Source organism: Bufo gargarizans, chromosome 4 (genome assembly GCF_014858855.1).
Source record: "Bufo gargarizans isolate SCDJY-AF-19 chromosome 4, ASM1485885v1, whole genome shotgun sequence".
NCBI classification, from domain to species: Eukaryota; Metazoa; Chordata; class Amphibia; order Anura; family Bufonidae; genus Bufo; species Bufo gargarizans.
In genome coordinates, this window is record NC_058083.1 from 495336152 (window position 1) to 495354124 (window position 17973).

The 17973-nt window shown below is 43.2% G+C and overlaps 1 protein-coding gene across 2 annotated transcripts in view; it reads left to right on the forward strand.

Moving 5' to 3' along the window:
- Window positions 1-17973, forward strand: part of SRBD1 (S1 RNA binding domain 1) — a 204828-nt gene that overhangs the window by 159315 nt on the left and 27540 nt on the right. For both annotated transcript variants that reach the window (XM_044289689.1, XM_044289690.1), the window contains exons 18-20: window positions 8750-8856; window positions 12301-12477; window positions 17389-17541. In XM_044289689.1, the coding sequence (XP_044145624.1) occupies window positions 8750-8856; window positions 12301-12477; window positions 17389-17541 (437 nt within the window). The remainder of the gene's footprint in view (window positions 1-8749; window positions 8857-12300; window positions 12478-17388; window positions 17542-17973) is intronic.

A 17973-nucleotide genomic window follows, 5' to 3' on the forward strand; every position in this document is an offset into this window, starting at 1 on the left:
ATGTTACAGATAATACAAACTGATCCGTTCATGACTGATGCATGCGGTTGTATTATTGTAACAGATCCCTTTTTGCAGATCCATGATGGATCCGCCCAAAACGCGAGTGTGAAAGTAGCCTAAAATGTGCCAAAATTTATTAAGGCACTGGCCTCTTAATAAATTAGTCGCATCTTCTGGCTTTCCGCATGCAAGAAGATTAACACATGATTTGTTTGTAGTCTGTTTCTTTACTGAGGTGTTTGAGAGCACGCCAATGACGTATTTTGAAAATGCTTTTTTTTTTAAATTAATTCATTGTATATTCAACACCAGGGGTACATGGTTTACATTAGTGCAACGTTTCAGGCTTTTTTTAGGCGCCCTTCTTCCGACCACATGATTTGTTTGTAGTCTGTTACCATGGAAACATAGTGAATTGAATAGGAGCTGTATAGGCTAAAACTGCTTATTTTTTCTAAGTTGCTTTATGTTCTGTTTTAGATGCCTTTAAAGCAAAAGCAAAACTGGTTGCAAAGCTAGCTATGCCCATATACATCGGACCCGTGGTCAGGTGTGACAGCCTGGGGATTTTAGTTAATTTTATTCCTTATCCTAGGCTATTTTATTACAGGTGCAGCAGCTCTATAGAAAAAGATATGATAGCCCTCAAAGTATGGATTTCATTTCTGAGGCCTGAGAATTATGGGAATTCTCAAAATATTATTTTTCCCATTTTTCTCCATAGATTTGCATTTATCTCCTCCCTTAGGTTCATGTCTTTCCATGTCCATTACAGGAAAATCTTTACCAGGTATTTACACTCTGTAGGAACCTCGCCCGTGCCAAAGTACAGTCTGGGAATTAAAAGACTATGAATTAGATCCAATTTTTTTTATTTTTTCATAAGGTATAGACATATTTTTAATGAAAGGGCAGGTTGCCAGCTATTTGCTTTTTGAATCATGCCAGTTTTCACCACGTAGTTGCTGAAATGCTTAAACATACTTTTGGATAGGCGAGGGGGAATAAAAAGTGCCGTCTTCACGCTTCACTTGGTCATAAACATTGACATTGCTGATATTAGCATCTTTTGTTGAGTGATGTGTGAACTGTTGTCGGGAAGACGTGGAGACGCAGACACAGCCATGAGGTTGTTTTCAGGTGTTGCAAGGATACACCGATGATGGAGACGGCTTGATCAAAGGAAGTTTTGTTGCCAGATGTCAAGCAAAGGAAATGCATGAATGTGTACATCAGATCTGCCGTATTCATAAATGTATGACTATTCGACAACCCGCCAGTGACTTGTGATGTACCAGGCGGTATACAATGTTCACTAGCAGATTGAAGGACGCAGCGGCTGTCTTTTGGGCAATGAATCTGGACAGATTGGACCACTTATTAAAAAAGTCCCATCAAGTTTGCTGGGGTACAGAGAGGTTAAAAAAAAACAAAAAAAACTGCAGGCGTCAATTTTTCACTTTTAGTCTGCCACTCATCTAACCGGTAAAGAATGCGTTGGCTTCTCCAGCTCGGCTCCGTCCTATTGTAAAATGTATGGCCTCCGGGGAGGTTCAGCAAATATCGTAAGACTGATTTAGTCTCGCCTCTATCACCTGTCACTTGGTTTATTCGCATAAATTACTGTATCAAAATTCGTTCAGCTTTGTATTTTGATACAGTAATTTATGCGAATAAACCAAGTGACACGTGATAGAGGCGAGACTAAATCAGTCTCACGATTTTTGCTGAACCTCCGCGGAGGCCATACATTGTACAGTAGGTCGGAGCCGATATTCTTAACATAGTTTTTATAAGAATCGGGTTCAGATGCAGCAAGCTGAACCCTAGTTATAATGCATCTAAAATAATAAAATGAAACATAATTTGAGTAAAAATAATCTGCCGTTTTGTGTTCACAGCTCTTATGCAGATCTTTGTTTCTCCATAGTTCAATTAACTCCTTTTCAGCTAGCCTCTACATCTTGCAATTTCAATTAATTTTAAAGGGCTTATCCAGGTAAAGATAATGATGACCTATCCTCAACGGGGTCCGGAGCTCTGGTCAGCACAGCCAGATCCCTTTAGCTTTCCAAGCACATCGCCATATAGTGGCTGTACTTGGTATTGCAGCTCAGTCCCATTAACTTCATTGTGATCTCAAATGGCCTAGGAAGTGTGTGTGTGTGTGTGTGTGTGTGGGGGGGGGGGTTTATTATGGTTACTGAGCGCACTACAGAGGGGGCATCATAGAAACTGGGGGGGCAATATGGTGGGCATTATTTATACTGGAGGCAAAATATATACTGAGGGCACTACAGGGGTTGTGGTCTTTAAAATATAGCCAATTAAAAGCTTCTGTATACAGTCAGGTCCATAAATATTGGGACATCGACACAATTCTAACATTTTTGGCCCTGTACACCACCACAATGGATTTGAAATGAAACAAACAAGATGTGCTTTACCTGCAGACTGTCAGCTTTAATTTGAGGGTATTTACATCCAAATCAGGTGAACGGTGTAGGAATTACAACAGTTTGCATATGTGCCTCCCACTTGTTAAGGAACCAAAAGTAATGGGACAGAATAATAATCATAAATCAAAACTTTCACTTTTTAATACTTGGTTGCAAATCCTTTGCAGTCAATTACAGCCTGAAGTCTGGAACACATAGACCTCACCAGACGCTGGGTTTCATCCCTGGTGATGCTCTGCCAGGCTTCTACTGCAACTGTCCTCAGTTCCTGCTTGATCTTGGGGCATTTTCCCTTCAGTTTTGTCTTCAGCAAGTGAAATGCAGCTCAATCGGATTCCGGTCAGGTGATTGACTTGGCCATTGCATAACATTATAGAGAATTCAAGAGATGGAGGGCACTCAGATGGCTGAGTATATAGATAATCAGATTACAAGTGTAGTATATAAACAGTTATTTATTAGTTACATATAACATATACACCACTGAATCTTTCAATTCAGTGGTGTCTTGGCCACAAGTTGTAATGGTGGGTAGTCGAGTGGACTATATAACACCCCTCTAAAATCTGGGTAGCCTACTTATCCAGGTGATCAGTCTGTATAGAGGTCTTAATAAAACACATAAATGTGCACAATGTGTGAGGCATTAAAATCAAAATAAAATGGACTGCATAAAATAGAATAATACTATTAATAGCAAAAACACTGATGTGAATCCTCTTATGTCCTGGGGAAATAGTCGTTTTGAAAAATGGAACAGTCTTACCCCATTAGTTCTAGGTCTCAGGGAGCGGCTGTAAAAGGATTTTTAAGTTCGCAATACCCTGATGTATGCAGGCGATGATCCGGTCCTAGATGGCGTTGGTGCGCACGTGGTCCTCGGCGTCCTCTGCGTCTCTCTCCGCTGCTGCGTCCTGGATCCCTGGATGTTCTTGCTGCGTCCCACGTGGTACAGGAAATGACGTCCTATGTGACCGGAAGGGGAACTCTGTTGCTTCGGTCAGCTGGATAATTGCGTCGATAGTTTTCAGCCTGCTCAATGAATATTAGCCTGCAATTTTTCTTTGCAAAAGGGTCCTTTAGCTTATTCGGATATTATAGATCCATGTACTGTCTCTCATAAGACCAAACGCGTTTCGGTGCTCACCTTCAGCAGTGGTGGACAGTACTACTGATCCCCTTCCTATTTATAGGGCAGGGATCGTTAAGATATCTAGGCAACTCGAAAATGTGGAGTGAATCCAATTAGCGTCTTATCAAGCCTATAAAGTATGGGGACTGTTTATAATTTTCGCATATCCTAAGTAGCAGACTGTCATTAGATGGCATTGAAACAGTATTGATACTAAAACTGTAATAAAATCAACAATAAAATTATGGCAATAAGATTATAATAAAATCGGCAATAAGATTCCAAACGACAGTAAAATCGACAATAAAGATATGGCGATAAAAATAATCGGCATCATAAGATAGAATAATCGGCATCAAAACAATCGGCATCATAATCGACAATAAGATCATAATAATCGATTAGATATTCAGAGCTTTCCATTTGGATATATCGTATAAGGAATCTAATGTATATCTTCATATTGCTTGTCAGGTGTATGTATTAGTCAAGAATATGTGTAAGTGGGGAGGGGGGCCCGACGGGGAGAGGCTGTCAAGGTGCTGATAGACAGCCAGACCTCGACAGACCGTCCCCCGGGGGGAACACCTCCCTATAAGAATCCAAATAATTCTAATTCTGCGTTCAGGCCAGCAGGGGTAATGGTCTCAAATTCGAAAATCTTGCGGTATTCGGCTCTGGACATACTCGATATATTATTGCCCCCTCTCCAAGATTTCTGGATTTTCTCCAATGCTATATAGATTAACCCAGAAGGGTCCTTATTATGGTGTATTTTAAAATGTTGGGACACTGTGTGATTCTCATAACCCTTTTTTATGTTGCCAATGTGCTCGGCTACTCTCTTTTTGAATAGTCTCTTGGTCCGGCCCACGTACTGTTTGTGGCACGGACATTCCAAGATATAGATGACGTCTGAAGAATTACAGGACAAGCTGTCTTTAATTGTATGACTAAGAGTTCTGTCTTGACTGAACCTGTACGGTCTTTTTTGGGAAATGTGTTAATTTACAGTTGTTACAGCTACAGCATCTATAAAAGCCTTTTAGATTGAGCCAATTTGATTTAGTACTTATTTTGGTTTTTTTTATAGTAGGGGCAGTCACCAAACCTAAATTGGGTGCTTTAGTATAAGAGATTAAGGGGTTATTTGGAAGGGAAGGGCCTATGATCTTATCTCTTTGTAGATGGTGCCAATGTGTACGTACTAATGCGTTAATTTTCTTGTATTGTCCATGAAAAGGAAGGATTATTAGTATTTTGTCCCCCGAATCTTCCTGTTTCTTTTTACTCTCAAAAAAGGATTTTCTCTCCATATTTCTAACTTTGATTAGAGCCGAATCTATAGTCTCTACTGGATATTGTTTCATTAGGAACTGTTCTTTTAATATTGTAGCCTCTTTCTCGAAATCTTCATTCAAAGTACAGTTCCTTTTTACTTTCCACTTCTTTCCCTTAAAAAAAACTCTTTGGTTGCTTTTGCAGTATGCTTTGGGTCATTGTCCATCTGCACTGTGAAGCGCCGTCCAATGAGTTCTGAAGCATTTGGCCGAATATGAGAAGATAATATTGCCCGAAACACTTCAGAATTCATCCTGCTGCTTTTGTCAGCGGTCACATCATCAATAAATACAAGAGAACCAGTTCCATTGGCAGCCATACATGCCCACGCCATGACACTACCACCAACATGCTTCACTAATGAGGTGGTATGCTTAGGATCATGAGCAGTTCCTTTCCTTCTCCATACTCTTCTCTTCCCATCACTCTGGTACAAGTTGATCTGTCTATAGGATGTTGTTCCAGAACTGTGAAGGCTTTTTTAGATGTCTTTTGGCAAACTCTAATCTGGCCTTCCTGATTTTGAGGCTCACCAATGGTTTACATCTTGTGGTGAACCCTCTGTATTGACTCTGGTGAAGTCTTCTCTTGATTGTTGACTTTGACACACATATACCTACCTCCTGGAGAGTGTTCTTCATCTGGCCAACTGTTGTGAAGGGTGTTTTCTTCACCAGGGGAAGAATTCTTCGCTCATCCACCACAGTTGTTTTCCATGTTCTTCCGGGTCTTTTGGTGTTGCTGAGCTCACCGGTGCGTTCCTTCTTTTTAAGAATGTTCCAAACAGTTGTTTTGGACACGCCTAATGTTTTTGCTATCTCTCTGATGGGTTTGTTTTATTTTTTCAGCCTAATGATGGCTTGCTTCACTTATAGTGACAGCTCTTTGGATCTCCATCTTGAGAGTTGACAGCAACAGATTCCAAATGCAAATAGCACACTTGAAATTAACTCTGGACCTTTTATCTGCTCATTGTAATTGGGATAATGAGGGAATAACATACACCTGGCCATGGAACAGCTGAGAAGCCAATTGTCCTATTACTTTTGGTTCCTTAACAAGTGGGAGGCACATATGCAAACTGTTGTAATTCCTACACCGTTCACCTGATTTGAATGTAAATACCCTCAAATTAAAGCTGACAGTCTGCAGTTACAGCACATCTTGTACGTTTCATTTCAAATCCATTGTGGTGGTGTATAGAGCCAAAAATGTTACAATTGTGTCAATGTCCCAATATTTATGGACCTGACTGTATGCATCTGGAATTGCCCATGTACTACAGGCTGCTTTATACTATTTTATTGGGTTATAAAAAGAATACTGAAAACCTGAGCTCCCTCTAGTGGTGGCTGCAGGCACCATTATTTTATAACTTAACTATATGTCTATGCAGACAATTTGGAGCGCAATTTCGACATCTATAAAGATATATTATAATAGATAATTGTTCAGCACAGTATTTTGTACATATCTGACCCCTTCCTGCATTGGGGAGCTGGTAAGTGGTAGCTTGCGCACAGTGCCTTAACTCTCTTGTACAAGTATGATGCTTGCTCAGGAGCTGACTCAGCAGGAATGGCCAGGTTTGGAGCTAACTCTAGTCTTGGCCATTTACCCCATATACTGTATGTCAAGGTCGATTGCGACATGTAAGTGGTTTTAATGAGCCCATCAGAGTCTCTGATATTTAATGGCAGTCTTGGTCGCTATTGACATGAACCTAAAACTCTGTGTATTACAGAAGGAATCAAATCATTTCTTGGTAAAAAAAAAAGCTAAAAAATAAATAAAATCAATAACATTTATTTAAAAAAAAGCAAAAACAAAAAGACACAGTGAATGTCATGAATGTCATTTCAAAACTGTCAGAAACACAGTTTTAATACAATTTGATCAAAAAGTCGTATGTAACCCAAAAAGGTACCAATAAAAAATAAGAACTCTTCTCCTTGGTCCACAAAAGAAAGAAAAAAAAATAAAAACTCACATACAGTAGCTCTGGAATAATAATAAAAAAGCTATGGCTAATTCAATGCAGCGAAATAAAAACAAAATGTTTGTAAATGTTTTTACACAAAAAATGAATACAACTCATACTGCAAAAACTAAGCCCTGTTATAGCTAAGTTGACACATCCTGAAGGCCAAAATAGACCACTTTCTTAAAGCGTACACAACCTTTCAACAAGTGCTGCATAAATCGATAGTACTGTGTGTGTACATGAGGGATAACACTATGTCTGGCCACTATATGACTTGTATCTGGCATTTTTAGCAGTTTTCTTCTGTACATGCTGGACATCTAATTTGCAGATCTCTCAGACATGGTGGGTGGAGACCAGCTGCCTTCCACTGTACACAGAAAGTAGAGGAGAAGCTGCTTTCTAAGCGTCCCTTATTCACTCAGAAGTATGCCACAGGATCATGAAGGACATTTCAGAGAGGCACTGACCTGGATTGGTTGTGAATAGGGATGAGCGAATCGAATTCGGATGAAACATCCGAAATCGATTTGCATAAAACTTTGACTACTGTACGGAGCAAGCGCTCCGTTCAGTATTAGAATGTATTGGCTCAGATTGGTCTCGGTACCACTTGGAACCGAAACCGAGTTCGGGAAAAGGTTTTTAACAGTAGAAATACATTTTTTAAGTTATTACCCGAAGTCTCGCGACCAATACATTCTAATACTGTACGGAGCGATAGTATTCATACGAAGTTTCATGCGAATTGACTTCGGATGTTTCATCCGAAGTCCATTCGCTCATCCCTAGTTGTGAATTTAAGACTTGTGCTAAGATATAAATCTGCTGTGTAGCTGTACAGTCTCTTTAGTGTCTCTGAGTCCTGTCTCACTTTTGCTGCTGCTCACTCCTCCCCCCTCCCATCTCCAAGTATTGATCCTTTTGTGGAGCTGCTCCGTCGTCTCCAGACAGTATTCAAAGCATTTTTCAAATGGAAAAGCAATTAGTGGGGGGGGGTGGATGAAAGTTAAACAGCTGATTACATGAGACATACACATTTCTCACCTATAAAACCTATCACAGTTTCTTGTGGTCGCTCGTACTATTGATGAGTTATGTAAAGTTGTGTGCAAGTACAGTGACTCTTTAAAGGGAACCTAAAATCAAGTTGTTATGGTAAATATTTTTATTTTATTTTTTATTTTATTATTATTATTTTTTTAAATTGCCTTTCTCCCTATCTATACCTAAAAATAGTCCTTAAACTTTTCACACTGGCCACTAGGACTAAAATATGTCAAGACTTCCTGTTATTTAAGAGAAGCCACGTGGGCCATAGACACAGCAGCCTGGAGGAGATCGCATTGATTTCACCTATTGGGACTGGTGGATCCCATCTGTCATTGTAATCCTGCTTGTAATGATAAGAAGATGGCTACTGGTAAGTTACCTGTTCAGAACAGGAAGTCTCAACATGTTGTTAGGCCAAGTAGCCAGTGCGAAAACTGCAGGATTTTAGATTTTTTAATAAAAAATATAGACAGTGATATGAAAAATTAAAATAAATACATTGAAATAAAAATCACCCAAAATTCTAAAGCACATATGTTTAACATAATAACGTGACTTAAACATTAGGTCATTTTCTGATGATGACTTCCCTTTAAGGAGTTACCTAGTGTTCACAGGTGGACTTTCACTTATCGTCGTCTGCACAGCAATAATCGTAATTTTTATGGCTGGAATTACAATCCAGTAGCTAAAAGGTTAATGATGCAGGTTCATTGTCGGTATGGCTATAACACATGGAGACAGTCTATAAAGTTAACCTTTTCCTGTCTCTTGCAGCATGATGTCTCGCAGGTGCTGCTGAAAGGCACCCTGGACAGCGTGGTGGAGGAGTGCGTCAGCTTTGTTGGGGTGGATATAAACATCTGCTCCGAGACTCTGTTGAGGTAAACACACCCTTATACATTGCTTCACCCCGTTTAACTCCCCTGCATGAGAAGAGTATGACAGTGCTCTCCCCCGATGCTGCCACCTGCTCCAGGGACTCCGGTATTGAACCGCCACAATGATGCACATTGTGTACCGCAGGCTGTTAGTATAATGATGTTTGTCTTTCTGTGGTGTACATAGTCTTAAGTAAGCACACTCACACCGCTTCACCTACTGAGGCTTTGTTAGGCTTCTCAATGAATCTGCATTTCTCTGTGGCCCATTTACTGTGCACAAAGTAGTAGCGCAGCAGCGGGCGGCGGTGTGCTGTCAGGAGAATGTAGAGAGAGGAGTAGCGATCAGGCCCTGGCATAGGAAATGTCACATATGCAATAAAATAATCAACTTGTGCAGTGCTAAGATATTGATGACTGATCAATGTCAGATCGGCGGGGGTCTGATTCCCGGCACCCCCTACTGATCAGCTATTGGATGGTGTAGGCGAGCACTGCTTGCGCTTCAAAATTACCTGCGCATCGTCTCTTTTGCAGAGGCAGTGCAGTGTAATTACACTGAAATACATTGACTTGTAATTACAGTGCGCCGCCTAAGGAGAAGGTTTACAGGTAATTTTGAAGCAGAAGCAAAGCTCGCAGGAGCGCTGGTACCCCTTCAGACAGCTGATCGGTGGGGGTGCCCGAAGTTGGACCTCCGCCTTTCTCATATTGATGACCTGTCCTGCACACTGCATAACCCTTTATTAAAGTGTAATTATCGTCATGCTGACTCAGAGCACTAAGTAATCCGTACCCTGGGAAATATGTTATAGAGCAGGAGGAGCTGAGCAGATTGATATATAATTGTATTGGAAAAGATTCAGTAAGACTTGTAATACATTCACTTAAAGGGGTTATTGTTTATTTTTAATTTTAATATGGGGGGATTTATCGATTAATATGGGGTGATACAGTAAATATATATGTGTGTGTATTTGTACTGTATGTATATATATATATATATATATATATACAGTGGAGGAAATAATTATTTGACCCCTCACTGATTTTGTAAGTTTGTCCAATGACAAAGAAATGAAAAGTCTCAGAACAGTATCATTTCAATGGTAGGTTTATTGTAACAGTGGCAGATAGCACATCAAAAGGAAAATCGAAAAAATAACTTTAAATAAAAGATAGCAACTGATTTGCATTTCATTGAGTGAAATAAGTATTTGAACCCTCTAACCAAAAAAGACTTAATACTTGGTGGAAAAACCCTTGTTTGCAAGCACAGAGGTCAAACGTTTCTTGTAATTGATGACCAAGTTTGCGCACATTTTAGGAGGAATATTGGTCCACTCCTCTTTGCAGATCATCTCTAAATCCCTAAGGTTTCGAGGCTGTCTCTGTGCAACTCTGAGCTTGAGCTCCCTCCATAGGTTTTCGATTGGATTAAGGTCCGGAGACTGACTAGGCCACTCCATGACCTTAATGTGCTTCTTCTTGAGCCACTCCTTTGTTGCCTTTGCTGTATGTTTTGGGTCATTGTCGTGCTGGAACACCCATCCACGACCCATTTTCAGTTTCCTGGCAGAGGGAAGGAGGTTGTCGCTCAGGATTTCACGATACATGGCTCCGTCCATTTTCCCGTTTATGAGAATAAGTTGTCCTGTGCCCTTAGCAGAAAAACACCCCCAAAGCAAAATGTTTCCACCCCCATGCTTGACGGTGGGGACGGTGTTTTGGGGGTCATAGGCAGCATTTTTCTTCCTCCAAACACAGCGAGTTGAGTTAATGCCAAAGAGCTCTATTTTGGTCTCATCAGACCACAGCACCTTCTCCCAGTCACTCTCTGAATCATTCAGGTGTTCATTGGCAAACTTCAGACGGGCCTGCACATGTGCCTTCCTGAGCAGGGGGACCTTGCGAGCCCTGCAGGATTTTAATCCATTGCGGTGTAATGTGTTTCCAATGGTTTTCTTGGTGACTGTGGTCCCTGCTAATTTGAGGTCATTAACTAACTCCTCCCGTGTAGTTCTAGGATGCTTTTTCACCTTTCTCAGAACCATTGACACCCCACGAGGTGAGATCTTGCGTGGAGCCCCAGAGCGAGGTCGATTGATGGTCATTTTGTGCTCCTTCCATTTTCGAACAATCGCACCAACAGTTGTCACCTTCTCTCCCAGCTTCTTGCTAATGGTTTTGTAGCCCATTCCAGCCTTGTGCAGGTCTACAATTTTGTCTCTGACATCCTTGGACAGCTCTTTGGTCTTTCCCATGTTGGAGAGTTTGGAGTCTGCTTGATTGATTGATTCTGTGGACAGGTGTCTTTTATACAGGTGACTAGTTAAGACAGGTGTCCTTAATGAGGGTGACTAATTGAGTAGAAGTGTCTAACCACTCTGTGGGAGCCAGAACTCTTAATGGTTGGTAGGGGTTCAAATACTTATTTCACTCAATGAAATGCAAATCAGTTGCTATCTTTTATTTAAAGTTATTTTTTCGATTTTCCTTTTGATGTGCTATCTGCCACTGTTACAATAAACCTACCATTGAAATGATACTGTTCTGAGACTTTTCATTTCTTTGTCATTGGACAAACTTACAAAATCAGTGAGGGGTCAAATAATTATTTCCTCCACTGTATGTGTATACAGGTGAAATTCAAAAAATTTGAATATTGTGCAAAAGTTCATTTATTTCAGTAATGTAACTTAAAAGGTGAAACTAACATATGAGATAGACTCATTACATGCAAAGCGAGATATTCCAAGCCTTTATTTGGTATAATTTGGATGATTATGGCTTACAGCTTATGAAACCCCAAAGTCACAATCTCAGGTCCCCTTTGCTCAGGGGGTATGGACTAATTAGCTGACTAGAGGGTGACACTTTGAGCCGAGAATATTGAACCTTTTCACAAAATTCTAATTTTAAGCTGCAATAATGCAATTCCTTTTAATTTACATTACTGAAATAAATGGACTTTTTCACGATATTCAAATGTTTCGAGTTTCACCTGTATATACATATTAGGGGAAAAAAAATTATATATATTAATTTTTTTTACTTTATTTGACACTTTTGTTAAGTCCCCCTAGGGGACTTGATTATACGATCATCTGATTTCTTATCCCATAGAATGCAGTGAATTACATTGCAATCTATGGGAGATTCGCTATATTCCAATGGCGCACTACCACAGGCAGGGCTTCATAGAAACATAGCTGTGGCAGGCCTCGGATCCTTGAATCTCAGCGAGGGGGAGCTGTTCGCGCCCTGGTAGTGCTGCACTTCAGGAGAAAGCCCTCTCAGATGCCGTGGTTGCAATTGACCACAGTATCTTGGGGTTAAAAGTCTGTAATTGGCCTTATCTATCCGTCTGTCTATCTTTCTATCTGTCTTTGTATCTGTTTGTGGATAGCAAGTCTTTCTCTAATCATTTTTTTCTGCATATTTTAGACATATCGCTGGGCTGAATTCTGTTAGGGCCAAAAATGTAATTGAATGGAGAGAGAAGAATGGACCTTTTATTAACAGGGAGCAGCTCAAGTGTGTCAAAGGGCTGGGTCCAAAGACCTTCCAACAATGTGCCGGCTTTATTAGAATTAATCAGGAGTACGTCAAGGACCTGTCCAGGTAGGTTTCCATTCCTCCACAGTGTGTCGAGCATTTAACTGTGCTCCAGCTATCACTGCAATAAAAATGTTGTGTCACCTACACAAAGATGAATCTGTCATCACTGGATGATATGTGATACGTACTCCAGCTAAGTAATTGTGTGGACCCCCCCAGAGTGCTCCACCTGCATACACTCTGAGCTTAGTGGTATATCCAGCAGGTTGAGAGCTTTACATTGTGGTTTAGTGTATGGTGGCGGTGGAGTCCCCAAAGTCTATTTGTATTGTCAATGTTCTATTGCGCGATCTTCAGAGGGAAAGGGCCTCAGTACTAGTTAAAGGGGTTCTGACAAATGGATAACTTATCCCTTATCCACAGAATAGGGGGTATGTTTCTGACTGGTGGGGATCCCAACCAATCTCAAGAATGGGGGTCTGATTTTCCCATATGATTGGTGCACTAATGCTCTATTCATTTTCTGTGAGTCCTCCAGAAATAACTGAGCATTGTGCTTGAATCTCCAGCAGCCCCATAGAGAATGAATGGAGCAGCAGCGCACAAGCTGCAATCAGATCTGAAGATAGTGGATAATAGGGTAAAACCTGGAACATCCCCTTTATGCTCTGAAGCTCCTTCACAGTTTTTCCCTGCAATGATACAGTCTTCCTGCTGAGCCCCTTTCACTTTAGGCTACTTTCACACTAGCGTTCGGGTGTCCGCTTGTGAGCTCCGTTTGAAGGGGCTCACAAGCGGCCCCAAACGCATCCGTCCAGCACTAATGCATTCTGAGTGGACGCGGATCCGCTCAGAATGCATCAGTCTGGCAGCGTTCAGCCTCCGCTCCGCTCAGCAGGCGGACACCTGAACCAGGGGCGTAGCTAGAAATGACTTGGCCCCATAGCAAAAAAAATGATGGGCCCCCCTCCTGGATCTCCCACCCCCACATACCTCTCAGACCTTCCACCCCTTCCAGAGCTCCTACCCAAACACCCCTCCAGTACCTCCCACCCCAACATCCCCACACTCCTCCAAGACCTCCCACCCCCAAACCCATCCTAAATCTCCCACCGCCAGTCCCCAGATATAATGGTCCAAACATCAAGTGTCCTGCTCCCCCCCACAATTTAATGGTTTAGACCTTGGAGATCCTGCGGCTCCCCCCTAAATAAATTGGTCCAGACCTCCAGGGTCCTGCTCCCCCCTAAATATAATGGTCCAGACCTCCAGGGTCCTGCTCCCCCTCCTCCCCAGATATAATGGTCCAGTGTCCTGTTCCCTCCTATATAATGGTCCAGACCATACCTCCAGGTCCTGCTCCCCCTTCTCCTTAAATGTACTGGTCCAGACCTCCAGTGTCCTGCTCCCCCTTCTCCTTAAATGTACTGGTCCAGACCTCCAGGGTCCTGCTCCCCCCTCCTCCCTAGATATAATGGTCCAGGACTCCAGAGTAAATTTTACCAGTCCCAGAGTCAGCCAGCCCTCACCTCACAGCCACTTGAACATCTGCGCGCCCACACTCCAGCAGTGCTGCCTGGCCCAGCAGCACGCAGCTTCGCTGTACGCTCCACCTCTTCCACTTCCGGCAAGTAGGACTGCCGCCCAGACTGGGAGCGGGACCACTCCCTCTCCTCACTGCAGGTATGCCTCTCTGCCTCCGGCCGCCCCCTATCGCACTGCCCACAGCCCACAGGCCCTGCAGATAGCGCTCTCTCTGTCTGTCCTGGAGGGGCCTGTGACCCCTGTAGCTATACCACATGAAAAAAAATAATAATAATAATCCTCAGCAGGCAGCCCAGGCCCCCAGTGTCGTAGGGCCCCATAGCCATTGCTATGGCTGCTATGGTGATCCCTACGCCCATGACCTGAACGCTGCTTGCAGCGTTCGGGTGTCCGCCTGGCCGTGCGGAGGCGTGCGGATCATCCAGACTTACAATGTAAGTCAATGGGGACGGATCCGTTTGAAGATGATACACTATGGCTCAATCTTCAAACGGATCCGTCCCCCATTGACTTTCAATGTAAAAGTCTGGACGGATCCGTTCAGGCTACTTTCACACTTAGAAATTTTTTAACAATATAATGCAGACGGATCCGTTCTGAACGGAGCCACCGTCTGCATTATATGAGCGGATCCGTCTGAGACGGATCCGCTCTGAACGCAAGTGTGAAAGTAGCCTAAAGTGTAACTGTAAAATTATGTTTTTTTGCTAAAGGGTAGGGACAGTGATAAATAAAGCTTTCACTAAATAAAGTATATTAGAAAAGTATTCCCTATCCCTGTCCCTACCCATTAGAGAAAAAAATAAATAAATATATATCTATATCTATATATATATATATATAAAAAATAAATATATATTAAATATATACACTTTAATGGCCCTTTGTCACAGTTCCTTGATAAACAAGATCTGCTCTAATTAAAGGGGTTTTATTATGTCAGACATTGGTGACTTATCACTAGTTGTGAGTCCCAGGTTTGGCCATTTTCAGCAGTTCCATAGAGGTGCCCTCTGTTCATTTCTATGTGAGTTTCAAAAATAGCCAAGCGAGCGCTCTCTGCTATTTTCGGAAGTCCCCATAAAAGTAAATGAAAGGTGGCCTTGCATGCGCAGCTGACCTCCATTCCCTTCAGGGTTTTTGTTTTGCAAATAGGTGCGTGTCCCAGAAGTGGAACCCACACCTATCTGACATTGGGGTCATACCCTATCTATGCCACCAATGTCTCCGATGAGACAAAACCTTCAAGAAAATGCCAATAGGGCTGCTGCCCCCTGTTTCTCAGGATAGATGGGGACTCCAGAGGTTGGGTTCTCACAAATCATGAAACGTCATGATGGCGTATCCTAGCAATATCACTACTTTAAGGGGTTGTCCACCTTTCACTAGGTAATGGTCTATCTTCAGGACCTACACCCCACTCCCCCCCCCCCCCCCCCCCCCCAGTGATCAGCTGTTGACTGTTGTGGGAACAGCTCTGCAATGATGAGCCACCTTGTGCTGCTTCGGGGATTTCAAGCTTTCCAGCAGAAACCTGGGCATAAGAAACATCAGTCATAAAACAACCTATTGACCGCTATGGAAGAGTATAGAGATCATGATGTGTGGTCTGCGCAGAGGTCACTGTACAGCATGGGTGTCAAACATGCGGCCCGCAATGAATATCTTTGCGGCCCGGCAGTCTAGTATCTCTGAACATGAGCGCGCTGCTATCGGCGCGCTCATGTTCTCTCAGCAGCACAGGGAGAAGGAAGCTGTCCTCCCTCCCCCTGTGCTGCTGCCGCTGCCACCAATGAGAAGAGAGGGGGGGGAGGAGGGGCGGGCGCACTGCGCCACCAATACGGAGAGAGGGGCGGAGGAGGGGCGGGCGCACTGAGCCACCAATGATAGGACTATTCCTATTTCCCACACAGAGCGGCGCTCAGCGATGTCCCAGCACTCACCATTAGTCCTGGGCTCCGCTCCGTTCGCCCGCAGTGCCCCATTACTGTCTCCTCTCCTGCTCCACATGCTGCTGATTACTATCGGAGCGATGGGAGGAGACATCAGCTTCACTAGTGGGCGTTCCTTCTCCCTGCGCTGCGATTGGACAGCGCTACAGCCAGGAAGAAGGAACGCCCACTAGTGAAGCTGATGTCTCCTCCCATCGCTCCGATAGTAATCAGCAGCATGTGGAGCAGGAGAGGAGACAGTAATGGAGCACTGCGGGCGAACGGAGCGGCGCCCAGGACTAATGGTGAGTGCTGAGACATCGCTGGGCGCCGCTCTGTGTGGCCTGATAGTGAAAGTCAGTCTTTAACACAATACAGGAGGCGGGTGCCGGCAGCAGAATCGCATTGCCGGCACCCTGCCCCTGACAGGGAGCTGCGATCAGAGGCAGTTAACCCCTTAGGTGCCGCACCTGAGGGGTTAACTGCTGATCTGCCAGTACCAGCCTCCTGTATAAAGGGGTAATTTATCATTGGTGGTGCAGTGTGCCCCCCCCCCTCAACCCCCCATCCCATTAAAATCATTGGTGGCACAGTGCGCCAGCCCCTCTCAACCCCCCCAGTATTAAAATCATTGGTGGCAGTGGCCACAGGGACCTCTCCCCTCCCCCTCATTGGTGGTGCAGTGGCAGCTTCTGATCGGAGCCCCAGCTGTGTAAGCCTGGGGCTCCGATCAGTTACCATGGCAGCCAGGACGCTACAGAAGCCCTGGTTGCCATGGTAACATCCCTGATGCTGTGTGCACAAGGCACAGAGCAGCAGGGACAGTGTGAAGTCCTATTCACCCTGAGCTGAATAGGACAAGGGATGAAAGATCCCAGGTTCTCGCGGCTAAGGCTACTTTCACACTTGCGTTCAGAGCGGATCCGTCTGAGACGGATCCGCTCATATAATGCAGACGGTGGATCCGTTCAGAACGGATCCGTCTGCATTATATTGTAACAAAATTTTTTTTTTTGTTTTGATGCGGCCCACATAAACTTAAATTTTGTTTTTTTGGCCCATGTTAGCCTTTGAGTTTGACATGCTTGCTGTACAGGGAGGGGGAGGAGCTGAGCTTTCCGCATCATATTTTGTAATAGTTCATTGTAATCCTCCATGTTATGATAAGATGACTGCTGACCCCCGACTCCAGTTTATGCAGCACACGCTGAAAAGTAATATAGATAGTAATATTGAAAATAAAATATAGACATTTTTTTAGATATATTTAACATAAAAACCACGGGTCATTTGCTGATAATGGATTTTCCGTCAGTTGACCAGCTATGTAATAAAAAGCAATTTTTTAGGGATTTAATGCTTTTGGATTTTTAAAAGAAAAATGATTGTTATACAGTCTGGCAATACCGTCATATAGTGCAGTAAATATAGAAGGTTTGGTGGAATGATGAAGAGTCAGACATTAAATCATGGAACAATTCTGGTTACGCTTTCTTAGGGACCAATCAGGAGGCCAAGGATCGAAAGAGCAGGTGACCCAGGGCAAAGTATCCAAACAAGGCAAGAAGACCGCAAAATCTACAGTGGCTGCCAAGCCAAACCCGCTGGATCAGACGTGCATTCATCCCGAGTCATACGGCATAGCAATGAGGTAAGTCAAGTCACATTAAGGTGAGGCCTGCGCACCACCTAGCCAACTCGATTTCAACTTCTGCAAATGTTTCCTGCACTTTACTTCTCGGCAGCATTCATTTTCCAAAAGTATAAATTCAAGAGCATGACATATCTGATGCCTAAACCAGTAAAAAAAAAAAAATGACATTCTACTGGAAATGATTTCTACCTTATGAATGCAAAGTAAATAGTTAAAACAGAGATGTAAGAGAAACCTCCGGGCTGCAATGCAAAAGGTGTTCTCGGAGCCCAGTGAAATTCGTTATATTGGTGCATATGGCGGCACAGATTGGTGTGTCCAACGACACCGCAAGCTAGCATCGAAGAGCCATGTTACAGCACTGTGGGGTGGACGTCATCTGTTGACCAGCCTGTGTTATAATGATCCTGTATGTCTAATAAGAAGGCT